General features: G+C 36.4%; 2 protein-coding genes across 7 annotated transcripts in view; one reads left to right on the top strand and one right to left on the bottom strand.

Moving 5' to 3' along the window:
• Positions 1-1,096, bottom strand: part of arel1 (apoptosis resistant E3 ubiquitin protein ligase 1) — a 96,781-nt gene extending 95,685 nt beyond the window's left edge. For 4 of the 5 annotated variants that reach the window (XM_016465507.1, XM_016465510.1, XM_016465509.1 and 1 more), the window contains exon 1: positions 999-1,096. The gene's annotated coding sequence lies outside the window, so the exon portion shown is untranslated. The remainder of the gene's footprint in view (positions 1-998) is intronic. The other variant, XM_016465508.1, reaches the window with a different exon arrangement.
• A 7-nt stretch (positions 1,097-1,103) lies between these two features.
• Positions 1,104-13,935, top strand: part of fcf1 (FCF1 rRNA-processing protein) — a 19,491-nt gene continuing 6,659 nt past the window's right edge. Inside the window, exons 1-5 of one of the 2 annotated variants that reach the window (XM_016465513.1) lie at positions 1,104-1,132; positions 1,542-1,593; positions 1,690-1,757; positions 4,919-4,990; positions 10,482-10,630. In XM_016465513.1, coding sequence (XP_016320999.1) covers positions 1,591-1,593; positions 1,690-1,757; positions 4,919-4,990; positions 10,482-10,630 — 292 coding nt within the window. In that variant the 5' untranslated portion in view covers positions 1,104-1,132; positions 1,542-1,590. Of the gene's footprint in view, positions 1,133-1,487; positions 1,594-1,689; positions 1,758-4,918; positions 4,991-10,481; positions 10,631-13,935 lie in introns of those variants that run through there. The other variant, XM_016465512.1, reaches the window with a different exon arrangement.

The following is a 13,935-nucleotide window of genomic DNA, read 5'->3' as shown; positions in this document are numbered from 1 at the left end:
TTTCGATATACATTACCAGTGTTTCCCATACATTGATTTATTTGTGGCGTTTGATTTCGTTGAATAAACATGAGCGCTGCACATTTCAAAATCAAAACGCAGCGCAGGTGTTTTGTATGAATGCATCTCTGAAGGGAATTGTCTTCAGAAAAGTTTCGATGACATTTTCATTTTTATCTGATAGCGCAGCTTTCATGAGCGGAGCTGCTTTGATTACAGCCATTACTGGGGAAACCGCTAGTTTTATCACTCTAATAGCGCCTCCTGCTGGCAGAGAATGAATTTGCATTTTCAATAATAAGCCTGTCTCCAGCAACATGTTTTTGTTGTTGCTCAATTTTTTTGTTTTCTGCAGCAACTCAGAGCACTTTTCACACTCTTTATCCTGGCTGAAGCACATTTGTTTCAATCTATAAGAATAATCAGACTACACTATCAGTCAATATATATATAATTTTAGCAAAATGCTGCAACATATCATACTGTGGAAAAAAAATATACTTTCACATGAATACTTTTTTTACAATAAAATCTTCGCATCCATTCTTACGCTATGGAGATGTACACGTGCACCCTTAGTTTCACCGAGTGACAGACCTCTGCTAAATAATTACTGCAGTTCTTCCATAATGTCGTTTAGGTCTTTAAACATTAAAGTCCTGTTATCAGTACATACTTTAATATTAAATCTGTTACATCGGTGCATACTAGTGAAGCAAAATACACAAAGCTAAAGTCCCCGAAAAATGTTAAATGTTAATCTAAATAAATGTTAATCTAAATAACAATCCAAACCTACATATCTTGAACTGAATCACACTGGCATAAACAGAACATATGCGACGCAGAATAATCACACAATGTCATAGAAAAACAACACTCAGTACTGAAATACCCACAATGCAGTTAAAAGTAATCAATAAGCTTAAAAAGTACTGTACGACACTTTACTATTCATATTTAGACAACATCTGCAGTATTGTCTTCTAGATATTTACCTTGTTGGATGTTTATTGAGAACCGGAAAGACCGCAGGATCTAGCGCTAGCATAGATGACGCAGGAAATGACGGCATAAGTCAAATGTGGAATGTGTCGCATAATGTTGACGTCAAAAGACTCTTTGTCGCAAAATGTAACACACGAGTACTGGGGCTGCTTTTTCCATTTCGCATTATGAAATAGCAGTTAAAAAAAAGAACAGCAGATCATTTATCGGTATACACAGTAGAGCTTTTAGCTATTTTATTGGCATTACAGTGGCTGGAAGGAAATAAACAGAACCAAAATGTAATCATAGCTTCTGACAGCTTATCTGCTCTATCTAGTATTCAATCTGGGAAAACATCATGTAGACAATATATCATATACCAGATATTCAACTACTTTTAATACTGTATGATAAAGGGCTGGTTTTTTTTCTTCTCCTCTCCTTGTCCTTTCTTTCAAAGTACTGCCCACACTCCAGTCCAGTAGGTGGCGGTAAATGCACCGTTCAGTTGGTTTGCCAACCGCCAATAAAATTTAAAGAAGAAGAAGAAGGTGTAAAACACGAGGGCTAGAGTGCTAATCTCGAGCATTTTCAGCCGTCATGGTAAAATAAAGTGTTTATCTCAATAATGTTTAACAATGTACACAATGGCTTTATTTCTTCTTTGGTTGAATGACAACTTGTCTTTGTGTGAATTAGGGAAAACAGAAGAAACAGAAAAAATATGCTACCATGAAAAGAATGATCAGTTTAAAGGATCAGAGGATGTGAGTATCATCATCATTATTATATTATATTATATTATATTATATTATTTATAAGCAACGCATGGATTAAAATGCTTCTCACAAGTTGATAATATTGGTAGTAGCGTGTCACAGAGAGAATCTAATTAAATATGAAACCGTTACAAATTCGACTAACGTTACCAATCACAATTTTGGTTGATTTGATTTGGTGTTCAAGAAACGTTTTCCTTTTAATATCAATGTTGAAAACTTTTGCGGCTTAACTTTTATAGAGACCATGATACACTACTATTCCGAAGTTTGGGGTAAGATTTGAAGATAATAATAAAATGGTGCCTGACTTTTTATAACATGGGCTGAAAGGGAAGGGGGGGGTTGAGGGATGTTTAAAGGTTTAAAAACTAATAATATACGGAAAAGTGCAGACTGTAGGAACAGACATTTAGTCCACTGAGCAAAGTAACATGTTACTGCCATTTATTTTTCCTGTTGGGCCTCATTGTAAAGCACTCTTTATAAGATCCCCTTACCTTTACTGTTATAAATATCATTTCTGGCATCAATTTTATGATGCGTGAAAATGCATATTTTAGTCTAAATTATCATAATCATTTACTTGTTGCACTCCATCTGTTTGACACTCTAGCATGGTCTTTTTTTTTACCCCGACTCTCTTATGGTCGGGGCATTTCCGTATGGCAGTCACCATAACCTAGCCCAGTCCTGTGGAAAATTTCATATCTCTCTTATATTTTGATGTTATTTTAAATCAGTGCTATTGGTCTTACTCGTGTGTTTGAGGGTTTAACAAATATTTAACCAGTGAAAACCATTTAAAAGCGCTTGTCACTAAACGCCATTGGATCCTCAAATTGTCAGCGAAACCTCGTAACTTCACCCTCCTCCATACAGAATAAAGCGCCGTGCACAGCCTGGAGGAGACAGATCTCCGCTTGTTCACAATGCCAGGGTAAATAAATAACTGATGTTTGAAAAAGTACAATGTTTTCTTTACTCAAACACTATGTCTGTAAAGGCTAATGTTTTTTGTGTGTTTGAAGAGCGGAGAAGAGCATTTGCCGTCTAGTTGTAGCCAATATACTTTTGTACTTTTTAAATATCCTGTGCATATAGCGCTTCGTTTATATATGAGATTTGGGCCAAATGCATTAAACAAGAAAAACTAAAGCGCCCATATAGCTACAATAAACTTTATACAACCTGTAAAGTTGATGAAAGCGTAGGCTATAATGCGATGCTCTTGCTGCCTCAGATACAGCTGTTCTAAAGACAAAAACACAGATCTCCGCCATCGCTGGTCAAAAACTCCATTTGAGCTTGATTTTCATTAAAGGGGTCATATGATGCGATTTCAATTTTTCCTTTCTCTTTGGAGTGTTACAAGCTCTTGGTGCATAAAGAAGATCTGTAAAGTTGCAAAGACTAAAGTCTCAAATCCAAAGAGATATTCTTTATAAATTTAAGAGTCAACCACGCCTACCTAAAACGGCTCGTTCTAACACGCCCCCACATGTCTACGTCACGATGTGGGAAGATTTGCATAACGCCGCCCAAATGTTCACGCAAAGAAAGAAGGCGTAACTTTTATTCTCGCTGTAGTATTGTTGCTGCCGCCATGTCGTGAAGGCGCTGTGTTTCGTTGTGAAAGCGAAACTACCAGCCCGGGGTCGTCACATGTGGTTGCCGCAAGCCCGCCGGCCGCGCCGTTCTCAAGCCCGTCAGCCTCCGCTCACTCTAGCCCGCTGTGTGTTTTTTTGTGAAAGCGAAAATACTTTGTTTGGCCTTCCAAAAGAGGACACGACTAGAAATCAGTGGTTAAGTTGTCTTTACAACACTGTTCCAGAACACTTCAACCCAAATATTCAGATGTGTGCAGCACATTTTATGGAGGACTGTTTCCTGGCAGAGTAGACTACAATGCCGGCTGTTCTGACGCACAGACTGTAAGTACGTTTTTTATATTTAAAGAATTTGCCACTGACGATTCAAACGCGAGTTTTGAGCAGTGTAGAGTAGCACTTGTTGTTTGTCATTTCTCTGATCACAAATGCAGACATGGTTTTATGTTTACGCGGCGCGATGCAACGCGTAAAAAGACAGTATAAGTCATTATAATCCGTAATTATGTCCCCACTGGATGCAACAAATGCCTCGTTTATAATGGGTTTAATGTTTTTGTCGTCACACGCTTGAGGTATTCGGTATCCGTCACACGCTTGAGGTATTCGGCCAATCACAATGCACTGGATAGCTGGCCAATCAGAGCACACCTCGCTTTTCAGACCGATGAGCTTTGTAAAAAATCTATGCGTTTCAGAAAGGCGGGGCATAGAGGAGAAACTAATGTACAGTATGTGGAAAATAATGTGTTTTTTGAAACTTAAACCGCATAAACACATTTCATTACACCAATTACACAAAATAATGTTCTTTTTAGCAACATCATATGACCCCTTTAAGTGTCTGATAAAGCCACAATACTCTGACGATGCAGTGTTTAATTATTGAAATAAAAATAAAAAATCCTTTTCTATCTTTATTTCCCCCTATACTTCAGTGCTTAGTGATGTGCAGTGGGATTTTTTTTATATCAAAACTGTAACCCCCCCCGATTTACACCACTGCCATAACCTATGATTTTGTGAAATGCCGCCACTGCTTATGGTTATGACAAACTGTTAAGAAATATAAATATGCACATAATTGTAATGTACTTATATTAAACAGTACGCATTAAACAGTACAACCACTCTGTTAGGACCTGACATGGTAATTGAGGCCCAAATTAATCTCTGCCATGTTTAAATGCATCTTTTATCATACAAGCATGTTTTTCACTACTATGTGACGTTAGTGACAAAGGTTCTTTGTGCGGTTCTCTTGTTGATCACCATCATCCTGGAGGTCAGGATTTATCTGCACCGAGTTTACAGTTCATCATAAGAAACGCTGCAACATTCCATAAACAAATAAGTAAGGTTGGGCGATATAATGGTAGACACAATAAAAAAAGTAGACATTTAGTTTAGATTTTTCATTGTTTTTAAGCATTCTTGCGCAATAAGCAGTGAAAAGATCTCAATTTGGTACAGTGTGCACAGTCTGTAAAAAGTAGCATCTCATAACCTTGCTTTTTTGCCCCCCTTTTTTTTGTCCAGAAAAGAACAGGACAGGGCAAAAACACAAAAGAAGAAGAAAGAAGATCCCTCAGTCATTAAAGAACAAGAAGTGTAAGTTTGAATTCTATATTTTTGATTGTGTGTGTTACTTTGCATCTATTGATACATGCTGATTATTTTGCAGAAATTGCAATATGCTTATTTGAATGGCATGATATATCAACATTGACTCACAGTATACAGTTTGATTATATCTATTCTAATATTTTCTCCAAAAATAGAATAGCTTTTAGTGAAAAGTTTGGATATGGGACTTTAAAAAGGTAATCAATGATTCCCAGAGGCACACGTATTAACAAAAATAATACAACCATACAGAACTTCAAAGCTCTAAGTAGTGGCCACTCCATGTTCCATTTAATAAAGAATTTTGAGTATACTGATGTCATGGTAAATTCAATCCCAACATGTAAAACAAAATAGTTTAAACTTAATTTAAAATTAGTATTTAGCTGTACCATACAAATATTATTTCAAATAAAATAAAATTAAACTTAAAAATTATTTTTATATACTGTCCAGTAGTTTTGCCAAAAGTACCCGTACTTCAGTACCAAGTCGATACTTAAATTTTAAAAATGTAACCATACCAGTCTTTATGCAAAATCTGTAATAGAGAGTAGTGGATCGATCCAGTACCCGCTAATAGGCAGCAGCTTTTAGTCTTTACTGTATTTGTGTGAGCACTCTGTGAAGAGCATCAAAAATTTCAGTTTGAGTCACAGCGAACAAAGCACACCAAATGAGCTCTAAATAATTTTATATTTCTCCATCGTTTTTAATTCGATTGTCATTCACAATACTTCGTGGGAGTTTTTTTTCTTTCACCAAAACCGTTAGATATAGGCCAACAGTCTTGTACATGTCTTTTTGTCAGATTTTCATATACTATACTTTTTTGCTTCAAATAAAAGTTTGTAATGTTGTGTTTCACCTTGAGGCTGTTTGTCTTGGTTCATGGCTTAAAGAGCTTTAAAAAATACTTTTTTAAAAATCCCTATGGAAAAAAATGAATTGCAAAAAATACTTCAGAAACAAATGCCACTGAAAAAGGGGGAAAGTCTATAGCGGGTGAACTGAAGTGATATTAGCTTCATTGATTATAAAGGGAGTGCTCTTTGCTTGGATTCTCTATGTAGGCTAACCCATTTATAATTTGACTAAAAATATATTTTTTCATGCTGCAATTTACACACTGCAAAGTTTCGAGAGTGAAGGAAAAATATCTATCAAAATAGAACTGTGCATTATGTGTTGATCTTTTTAATGCAATGTTTACATAATTGAACAATATTTTAAGGCTCCATGCTAATGTTTTAACATATTGTTTACTTATTGTTTACTACTTAATACCATGAATAATTGACTCATTATATATATTTTTTTAATTAAACAATTAAAATATGTAATTTTTTTAATTTAAAAAAGTTTAATTAAAAAATAAATGTAAAATAGTCACAATAGTTTTGCTATAGTACCGAAATTTACTGTATTAGTTTCATCTACTGAAATTCTGGTACCATGACAACACTACTGTCCAGTAATGCAAATAGATCACTAGATACATCCAAACAATTTATGACAAATGTACATTTTCCAAATTTTCAATTGGAACACCTGTTCTTCTAATGTCCTTACTCTTCTTGGATAGACTTCAAATTAGACATGACACAAATTTTTAATAAAACAAGATATTTGCAGACAAATGGTCTTTTTTTTTTTTTTGTCCATACTTGTCAAAATTTACCATTAATTATTTATCATATAAATATTCTAAAGCAGTATTTCACCCCACAATGATAATTCTGTCATCATTTACTCACCTTCACAACATTCCAAACTCATTGGATTTTCTCTCCCTCTCTCGCTCTCTCGCTCTCTCTCTCTCTCTGTGTGAAATACCAAAGATATTTGAATTAGGTGCTCAATGGACCATAAAACTCACAGATCAATTCATATTATGCAAAAATGTAACTTTGTGTTCTATTTATTACTTAAGTACTTCTTTGATACCACAGCAAATACTACCAACCTAATAAAGTTCAAACATTATTAATAATAACAGAACAATCAGTAATAAAATGGGACCAACAACAGCTTGTTAAACAAAAACTTGCTGAAACATGTATTCTGAGATAAATTTGTAGGTATGTGTCTATTCAAGTGCGAGAAGACGCAACAGAAAACTTAATTCTGTGTTCTTGCACTTTCTGAAACACGCTAGTGTGTGCGCAGAAAACAGCATGCGAGTACCAAATTGTGTTCTCTTCGCTTCTTTAATTGTTTAAAAATGCTTCAATGTTTAATTGTCAAAACTTAGAAGTGCATGTGCATCAGTCTATGACGGTTAAACTTTGCAACTAATCCACGAATCACATCCGTGCCAAACGGTGGGGCTGGTCCGTACAGATCACAGAACAACTATGATCCATAGAACCCCTAATTTGAATTAATTGGCTGTTTTTGTCCATACAATGAAAGTCAATGTTTTCCATAAGTTTCATCCACCAAAAAGAAGTAATCTGTACAACTGTACAAGCTGTACCAGTGGTATTACCAAGTCTTCTTAGGTAAATTATCACTTTAGAAGATTTTTACATCAGAATATCAAAAATCCAACTTATAACTTCTGTCAGGCCTAGTCGAACATCACACACGTCATCACAGAAAATGAATTTCACATTTCAGTGCACAAACTTCTGTAGTGATAATTATAGTAATATGTAGTGCTGTCAAATGATTAATCATGATTAATCGCATCCAAAATAAAATATTCCGCTCATTAATGGAGTTAAGCATTGACATTACATAAAGTCATTGTTCAAAAGTTAAACAAAAACTTATGAATTTAGATATTTACACATATTTGTAGTGGATGCGCTTTTTTTTTAATCACTTTTCTTGTTGCATGCTGTTTTAATGGCAGCGAGGAGTGCTAGGCACACAGTAATGTTTCTTTAATCTGCAGATCTAATTTTTTTAGCAAGAACATCAACGATGCGCACTTACTTTGATATTGTGGCAGACTGCTGGATTCGGTGGTCGAACGGTCCTCTGGCTAGTTTAAATGGGTCCGAATATATTAGCCTACTGCACAACCAAGGCTGCAATGTTTATTTCGCGAACATTCAGAACATTATGAAAATAGCATTGTGATTGAAGGATAGAATCTGAAGCAAACGATAAGATTTGCACGTTTCTTTTTTTATAATATTTTGTCAGTGACGCCGCGTCAGACAATTATGTACACTTATTTACACGCATCGTATTTCTGATTCAACTATAGCCTATTTAAATATCCTAAAACATTTAATTTGTTTAAAACAATTATATACTGCTTTGGCCAGTGGAAAAGAAAGAGATCCACTCTATTCTAAAAAGATTCTCTGAGAAGTATTTTATACAATTTAGTTTTTACATTAATTTTGATATATTTATTCGAAAACAAGACAAGGACAGTGAATGATTTTTTAGCAATGTATTGTACCGTACAAATTGCATTTTAGTCCGCATGTCATATTTTCCTAATGTCTTGTACCTTTGACGGTGTTAAACATGGTGTCACGTGGATGGGAATATGCATGGAAATGATATGCAAATTAGGTTATGCATAGTAAAACTAGGCGTTGCAAGCTTCATATAGTGATTTTTGGGGAGGAGATGCATGTATCATCTCTGCACAATCTTCTGCTGACAGGGATTTATAAAAGGATTTTTGCGCAGGTTCTGGCGTAACTAGCTTTTGTGCGTACGTACATTTTTAGGATGAAATCTACGGAAAGTTTTATACATGAGGCCCCAGGGCTGGGCAAGTTAACGTGTTATCGCGTTAAAGCATTACTTAATTAATGCAGACAATTATTTTATCACGCATTAACACGTTTTTTTTTTTATTATTATTATTTTGAAAGTCACATGAGGGTAGGATGTTGATCAGTACTGGCTTGGGATGGGCGTCATCACGCGTCTCAACCGGTCTCAACCAATGAGAGCATTTGGGTTGGGCCTAGACTGCAGCAGCGCTCACATGAACGCTCCCAATAAAATTATTTAGGCTAAGCATCAACATTCACAAACCACTGTTCACTGATATTTTTAACCGAAAAGAATGCAACGTGCTCGTAATCACACTTCATAAGTGGGAAATAGGACGTTTCTGATAGCACATGAAAGCAGCAGGGAAGCGCTCTCGCTCGGCATTGCCAGCACAGTGGAGTGCATCTTTTTGTTAACTTTGTGGTTTATTATTTTGAGTCGTTTGGGTAACATGGCCTTCTCACAATATATTGCTTTACAGATCTATCACTTTTGCCGCTCAGAAAAGTTAACGCAATCATGCTGCAGGTATCAGAAGTTCGGAGCTCCTGCGCGGTTAGCGCTCACACTACATGCGTACCATTCCCGAGCCCAACTGAACCGGGCTCTGGCCCACCTCTTCCAACTGAGCCAGGAATGGCTAAACGAACCGCGCCCGAGTGCAGCACGGAGCGATCACACTAGTCAAAAGAACCAGGCTTTGGGGTCAAACGTGCTCGGGCACGGTTAAGATTGCCTAGTGTGAGTACATCCTTAAGGATTCTCCCGCATCACCGCACACACGAGTCCCTACCCGCCCGCACCTGCACTCACCCATCAAGTGTTGTCCCGTGCCGCACCCTGTTGCGTTGGGTGCTGCGGGTCCCGTGATAGTGCAGGTTTCTACTCGGAAGGTGCCTATTATAATGTTATGATCGAGGCTCTGGACTTTGAGCATAACTTGTTTTTCTATAACAAACTATAAAGTATTTTCTATAAAAACGTTAATGCCCTGGCAGTGGCAAATAGCTTTGGTTTTATATTTAATTTGATTACATTAATGTTTAAGTTGAGATTTACAAGAAATATTTTAACTGCTACTATGTAAAAAGAATACTGCTGTAAAAAAGTACCTTATTTGTTTAAAGTGTTTGCAAACCAAATGTTATTGCACTTTTGTTCATATAGCAGTACTTTTAAATGAAAAAAGTGCACAATACACAACTTTTGAATTCATTATTGAATTTTGTGCATAACAATGCGATTAATCGCAGAAAAAAATAATGAGATTAATCGCGATTAAAAAAAGGTAATCGTTGCCCAGCACTAATAAATACACACACATGCATGTATATATTTCAGAAAAATGTTATGTTTGTATATTAAATAAATGTATATATAATATAAATGATATTAATATAAATATATACATGTAAATACATGTAAATATTTTCAAAATATATACTGTATGTGTGTGCATTTATATATACATAATAAATATACACAGTACACACACATTATGTAAACAAACTTTTATTTTGGATGTGATTAATCGTTTGACAGCACTAGTAATATGTTGAGTAATACTTTTGAGTCTTTGTATGCATGTGTTTGCATTAATTATATATAATAATTTATGCCTCAACCTGTCTTTCTTTCAGAGCAAAGTACCCATCTTGTATGTTCTTTCAATACAACCCCCAGCTTGGACCTCCAATAATAATTTTGTGCGTTATCTTTCTTTCAGAGCAAAATACCCATCTTGTATGTTCTTTCAATACAACACCCAGCTTGGACCTCCATATTACATCCTTGTTGATACCAACTTTATCAACTTTTCTATTAAGGCCAAATTAGATGTTGTCCAGTCAATGATGGACTGCCTCTATGCTAAATGTAAGTCTCCACATTTTCAGAATTACTTTAATCAATGCTGATGTGAAAGAGGATGGGTGTTATGGGGCAGTTGTGGCCTAATGGTTAGAGCAGTGGTCACCAACCTTTTTAGGCGGACTAAATATCACGTTATTGGGGTCGCTTCAACCCGCAGACATGAACAACAACCCGCGGCAACAGTGTTAAGTAGCCAAATTCCGCGGGAAAACACTGCTTATGTGTTAACACTTGGCAACACTGCTTATGAACTGACCGCATAGCGTTTCCTTGTTTACCGCTGTAAACAAAGCAGAGTTGCGCTTTATACGGAGGAGAAGAAAATGCCATTGCCATCGAAACTTTTCTCAAGACAGTACCCTTCAGTGATACATTAACCCCATAAATGTAATGCATTTTTGTACTTTTTACTGTTTTTGTCGGGATCTACTGAGACAGTGATAAAGATCTACCAGTCGATCGCGATCGACGGGTTGGCGACCACTGGGTTAGAGAGTCGGACTTGTAAACCAAAGGCCGCGGGTTCGAGTCTACAATTCCAGCAGGGGGGGTGAATGTACAGCACCCTCTTCTCTCAATAACATGACTGAGGTGCCCTTGAGCAAGGCACTGAACCCCCAACAGCAAAAATGGCTGCCCACTGCTCCGGATGTGTGTGTGTGTGCACTTGGATGGGATAAATGCACAGCACAAATTCTGAGTATCAGACACCATACTTGCCTGCATGTCATGTCACTTTCATATATTGGATATATTGATCACTGAGATTCCAGTGCTGCAACATTGAACAAAAATTATGCTGTATTTAATACAGAGTTTACAACATAATCCTGTGGATGCAGGGCTGAAAATGGAGGGTTCCTGATTTTTATTTTTTTTTTTACAGAAATTAAAGATTTCGATCTTTTATTCACTTGGTAGTTCACAAAACGTAGCACAGTTTCCCTATCACTGCACATTCTCACTAAACCAATCAACAGAGCAGATCACTTCAGGTAAATTAACTGGGATGAACCAAGATTTTAGTCAAAAAACTGAACAAAAATCTTTATTTTAACATGTCATGAAATGGATAAAACTGCTGGAATTAAATTAAAAAAAAACTAGATTTTCTGTTATTGAGACGTACTGTATATTGAGTAAAAAAGTTTCATAACCTCATGTGATGAGGGAGAGGGAGTTAAACTGATTAATAGTCTGAGGTAACATCATCAAAACAATAAGATATCAATAAATTAGTTTCATCCTTTTTAACCATTGTTTGTATAAAAAAAAAAGAATGGACAAGTCAGCTGGTTGATTTCCATGCTGGTCTTCAGAAAAACAGCACCAGGCTAAATGAAAATGCAGAAATAGAACTGTTTCACCTGTAACCATAACCCGGGGGTTGTCCCCCCCCCCCTAAAAATATGATTAAAAAACACGCCGTGTATTATAAATAACAATGTTTTATACTTGAAATAATTGTGTAAGTAGTAATGCGTTAAAATGCGTTTTAAGTTTAGAAACATTTTGAGTCTCCCCCTCCCTTGCCTCACAGTGCTTTGGTCCAAATGGCTGCTTTCCTCTTTTACATCACCTACACACACACACAAGTCCGGTGAGAGAGAACAAAGCCAATAGTTGTGGAACTTCAGTATGTAAGGCTTTCAAGGCTATTTTATTAACTTAAACATTGAATGAAGTGATTATTTTCTCTTTCATACAGATAATGCCAATGTATTCTTCGACGAGTCACTATGTTGCGTTTTGAGCCCAAAACTAGCCCAAACTTTGTGTTCCGGGGGCTAAAATACACGTTATTGGGGTCGCTTCAAGCAAGAGTGATAAAGTAGCACAATTCCACAGGAAAACTGCGGTCTTGGCAACACTGTGATGGATAGTAATGTCTACAACGGACGCGACCGCTATTTTAACGAAGTTTACGCCCCTGCCTGTAACCTAATTAGATTTTTATTTAATTTATTTTAGTTTAGTTTAATTATAGTTATAATTATTTTTTATAATTTTTATACTTAAAGGGGTCATCGGATGCCCATTTTCCACAAGTTGATATGATTCTTTAGGGTCTTAAAGAAACGTCTATAACATACTTTGGTTAAAATTTCTCAATGGTAGTGAAAAAAACACCCTTTTTACCTTGTCAAAAACAGCTCTGTTCACAGCGACCCATTTCGGTGCATGTCCCTTTAAATGCTAATGAGCTCTGCTCACCCAACCCCTCTCTTCCGTGGGGTGACGAGCAGTTCTCTGAGGCTGTAAACTTTAGCTGCATTCGTCGCGGAACTTGCTAACTAGCACATTATTAGGAAAGGTGATTTGCAAAGATTCATAAAAAAACTTTATACTCTTCTGTAGGTGATCACGAATGATTTGCGTAAATACATAGAAGCATTTAGGTAGATCACGTTAGTGATCCCCTTCAAAAACAAAAGTAATCCACTGTGTCTTCAGCGGAGGAGACGTTCTTGACTACACTTGCTCTGGCATTGAAATAATGGCAGACTGTTTACAGCTCATTCAGGGCGGGTCTATGATACAATGCCAGTGTCAATCAACAATTGTGGGAGGGGCCTGTGCAGAACTACGTCACTCTGCCAAGAATCTGTAAACGGCTTGATCTGAGAAAGGGGTTATTATTTATGGGGAATGGGGATTTAAAAAAAACACTAGGTAGATTTTTATCATTAAAGGGTGGTTGTGTACACACACTGCCAAGACACATTTCAGTTCAAACAACATGTAAAAGTGAATTTTGTATCCCAGGTGTTACAATTTAACATATTTTGTTAAGTGAAATGAACTTAAATAGTTATAGGTATCATGTGCAGCAGTGAACACTGTGTAGGGACCCTGTGAATCAGAATGCAGCTGAACTTTAGTTTTTTACTGTCATTTAATTATTATTATTATTATTATATTAAATATTTTAAAAACCTTGAGCACTGTTCTAAGACGTTGTTCTCTGCCTATATATTTAAAAGGAAGAATGCATCCTGTGTGCAATGCTGTTGCTGACCAGGACTTTAAAGGGGTCATTTGATGTTGCTAAAAAGAACATTATTTTATGTATTTGGTATAATGAAATGTGTTCAAGCGGTTTAAGGTTCAAAAAACACATTATTTTCCACATACTGTACATTATTGTTTCTCCTCTATGCCCCGCCTTTCTGAAACGTGTTGATTTTTACAAAGCTCATCGGTCTGAAAAGCGAGGTGTGCTGTGATTGGCCAGCTATCCAGTGCGTTGTGACTGGCCGAATACCTCAAGCGTGTGACGGAAATGTTACGCCCCTACCATACTGTGA

Source organism: Sinocyclocheilus anshuiensis, unplaced genomic scaffold (assembly GCF_001515605.1).
Source record: "Sinocyclocheilus anshuiensis isolate Anshui unplaced genomic scaffold, SAMN03320099.WGS_v1.1 scaffold452, whole genome shotgun sequence".
Classification (NCBI taxonomy): domain Eukaryota; kingdom Metazoa; phylum Chordata; class Actinopteri; order Cypriniformes; family Cyprinidae; genus Sinocyclocheilus; species Sinocyclocheilus anshuiensis.
This window is presented reverse-complemented; position numbering and strand designations above follow the sequence as displayed.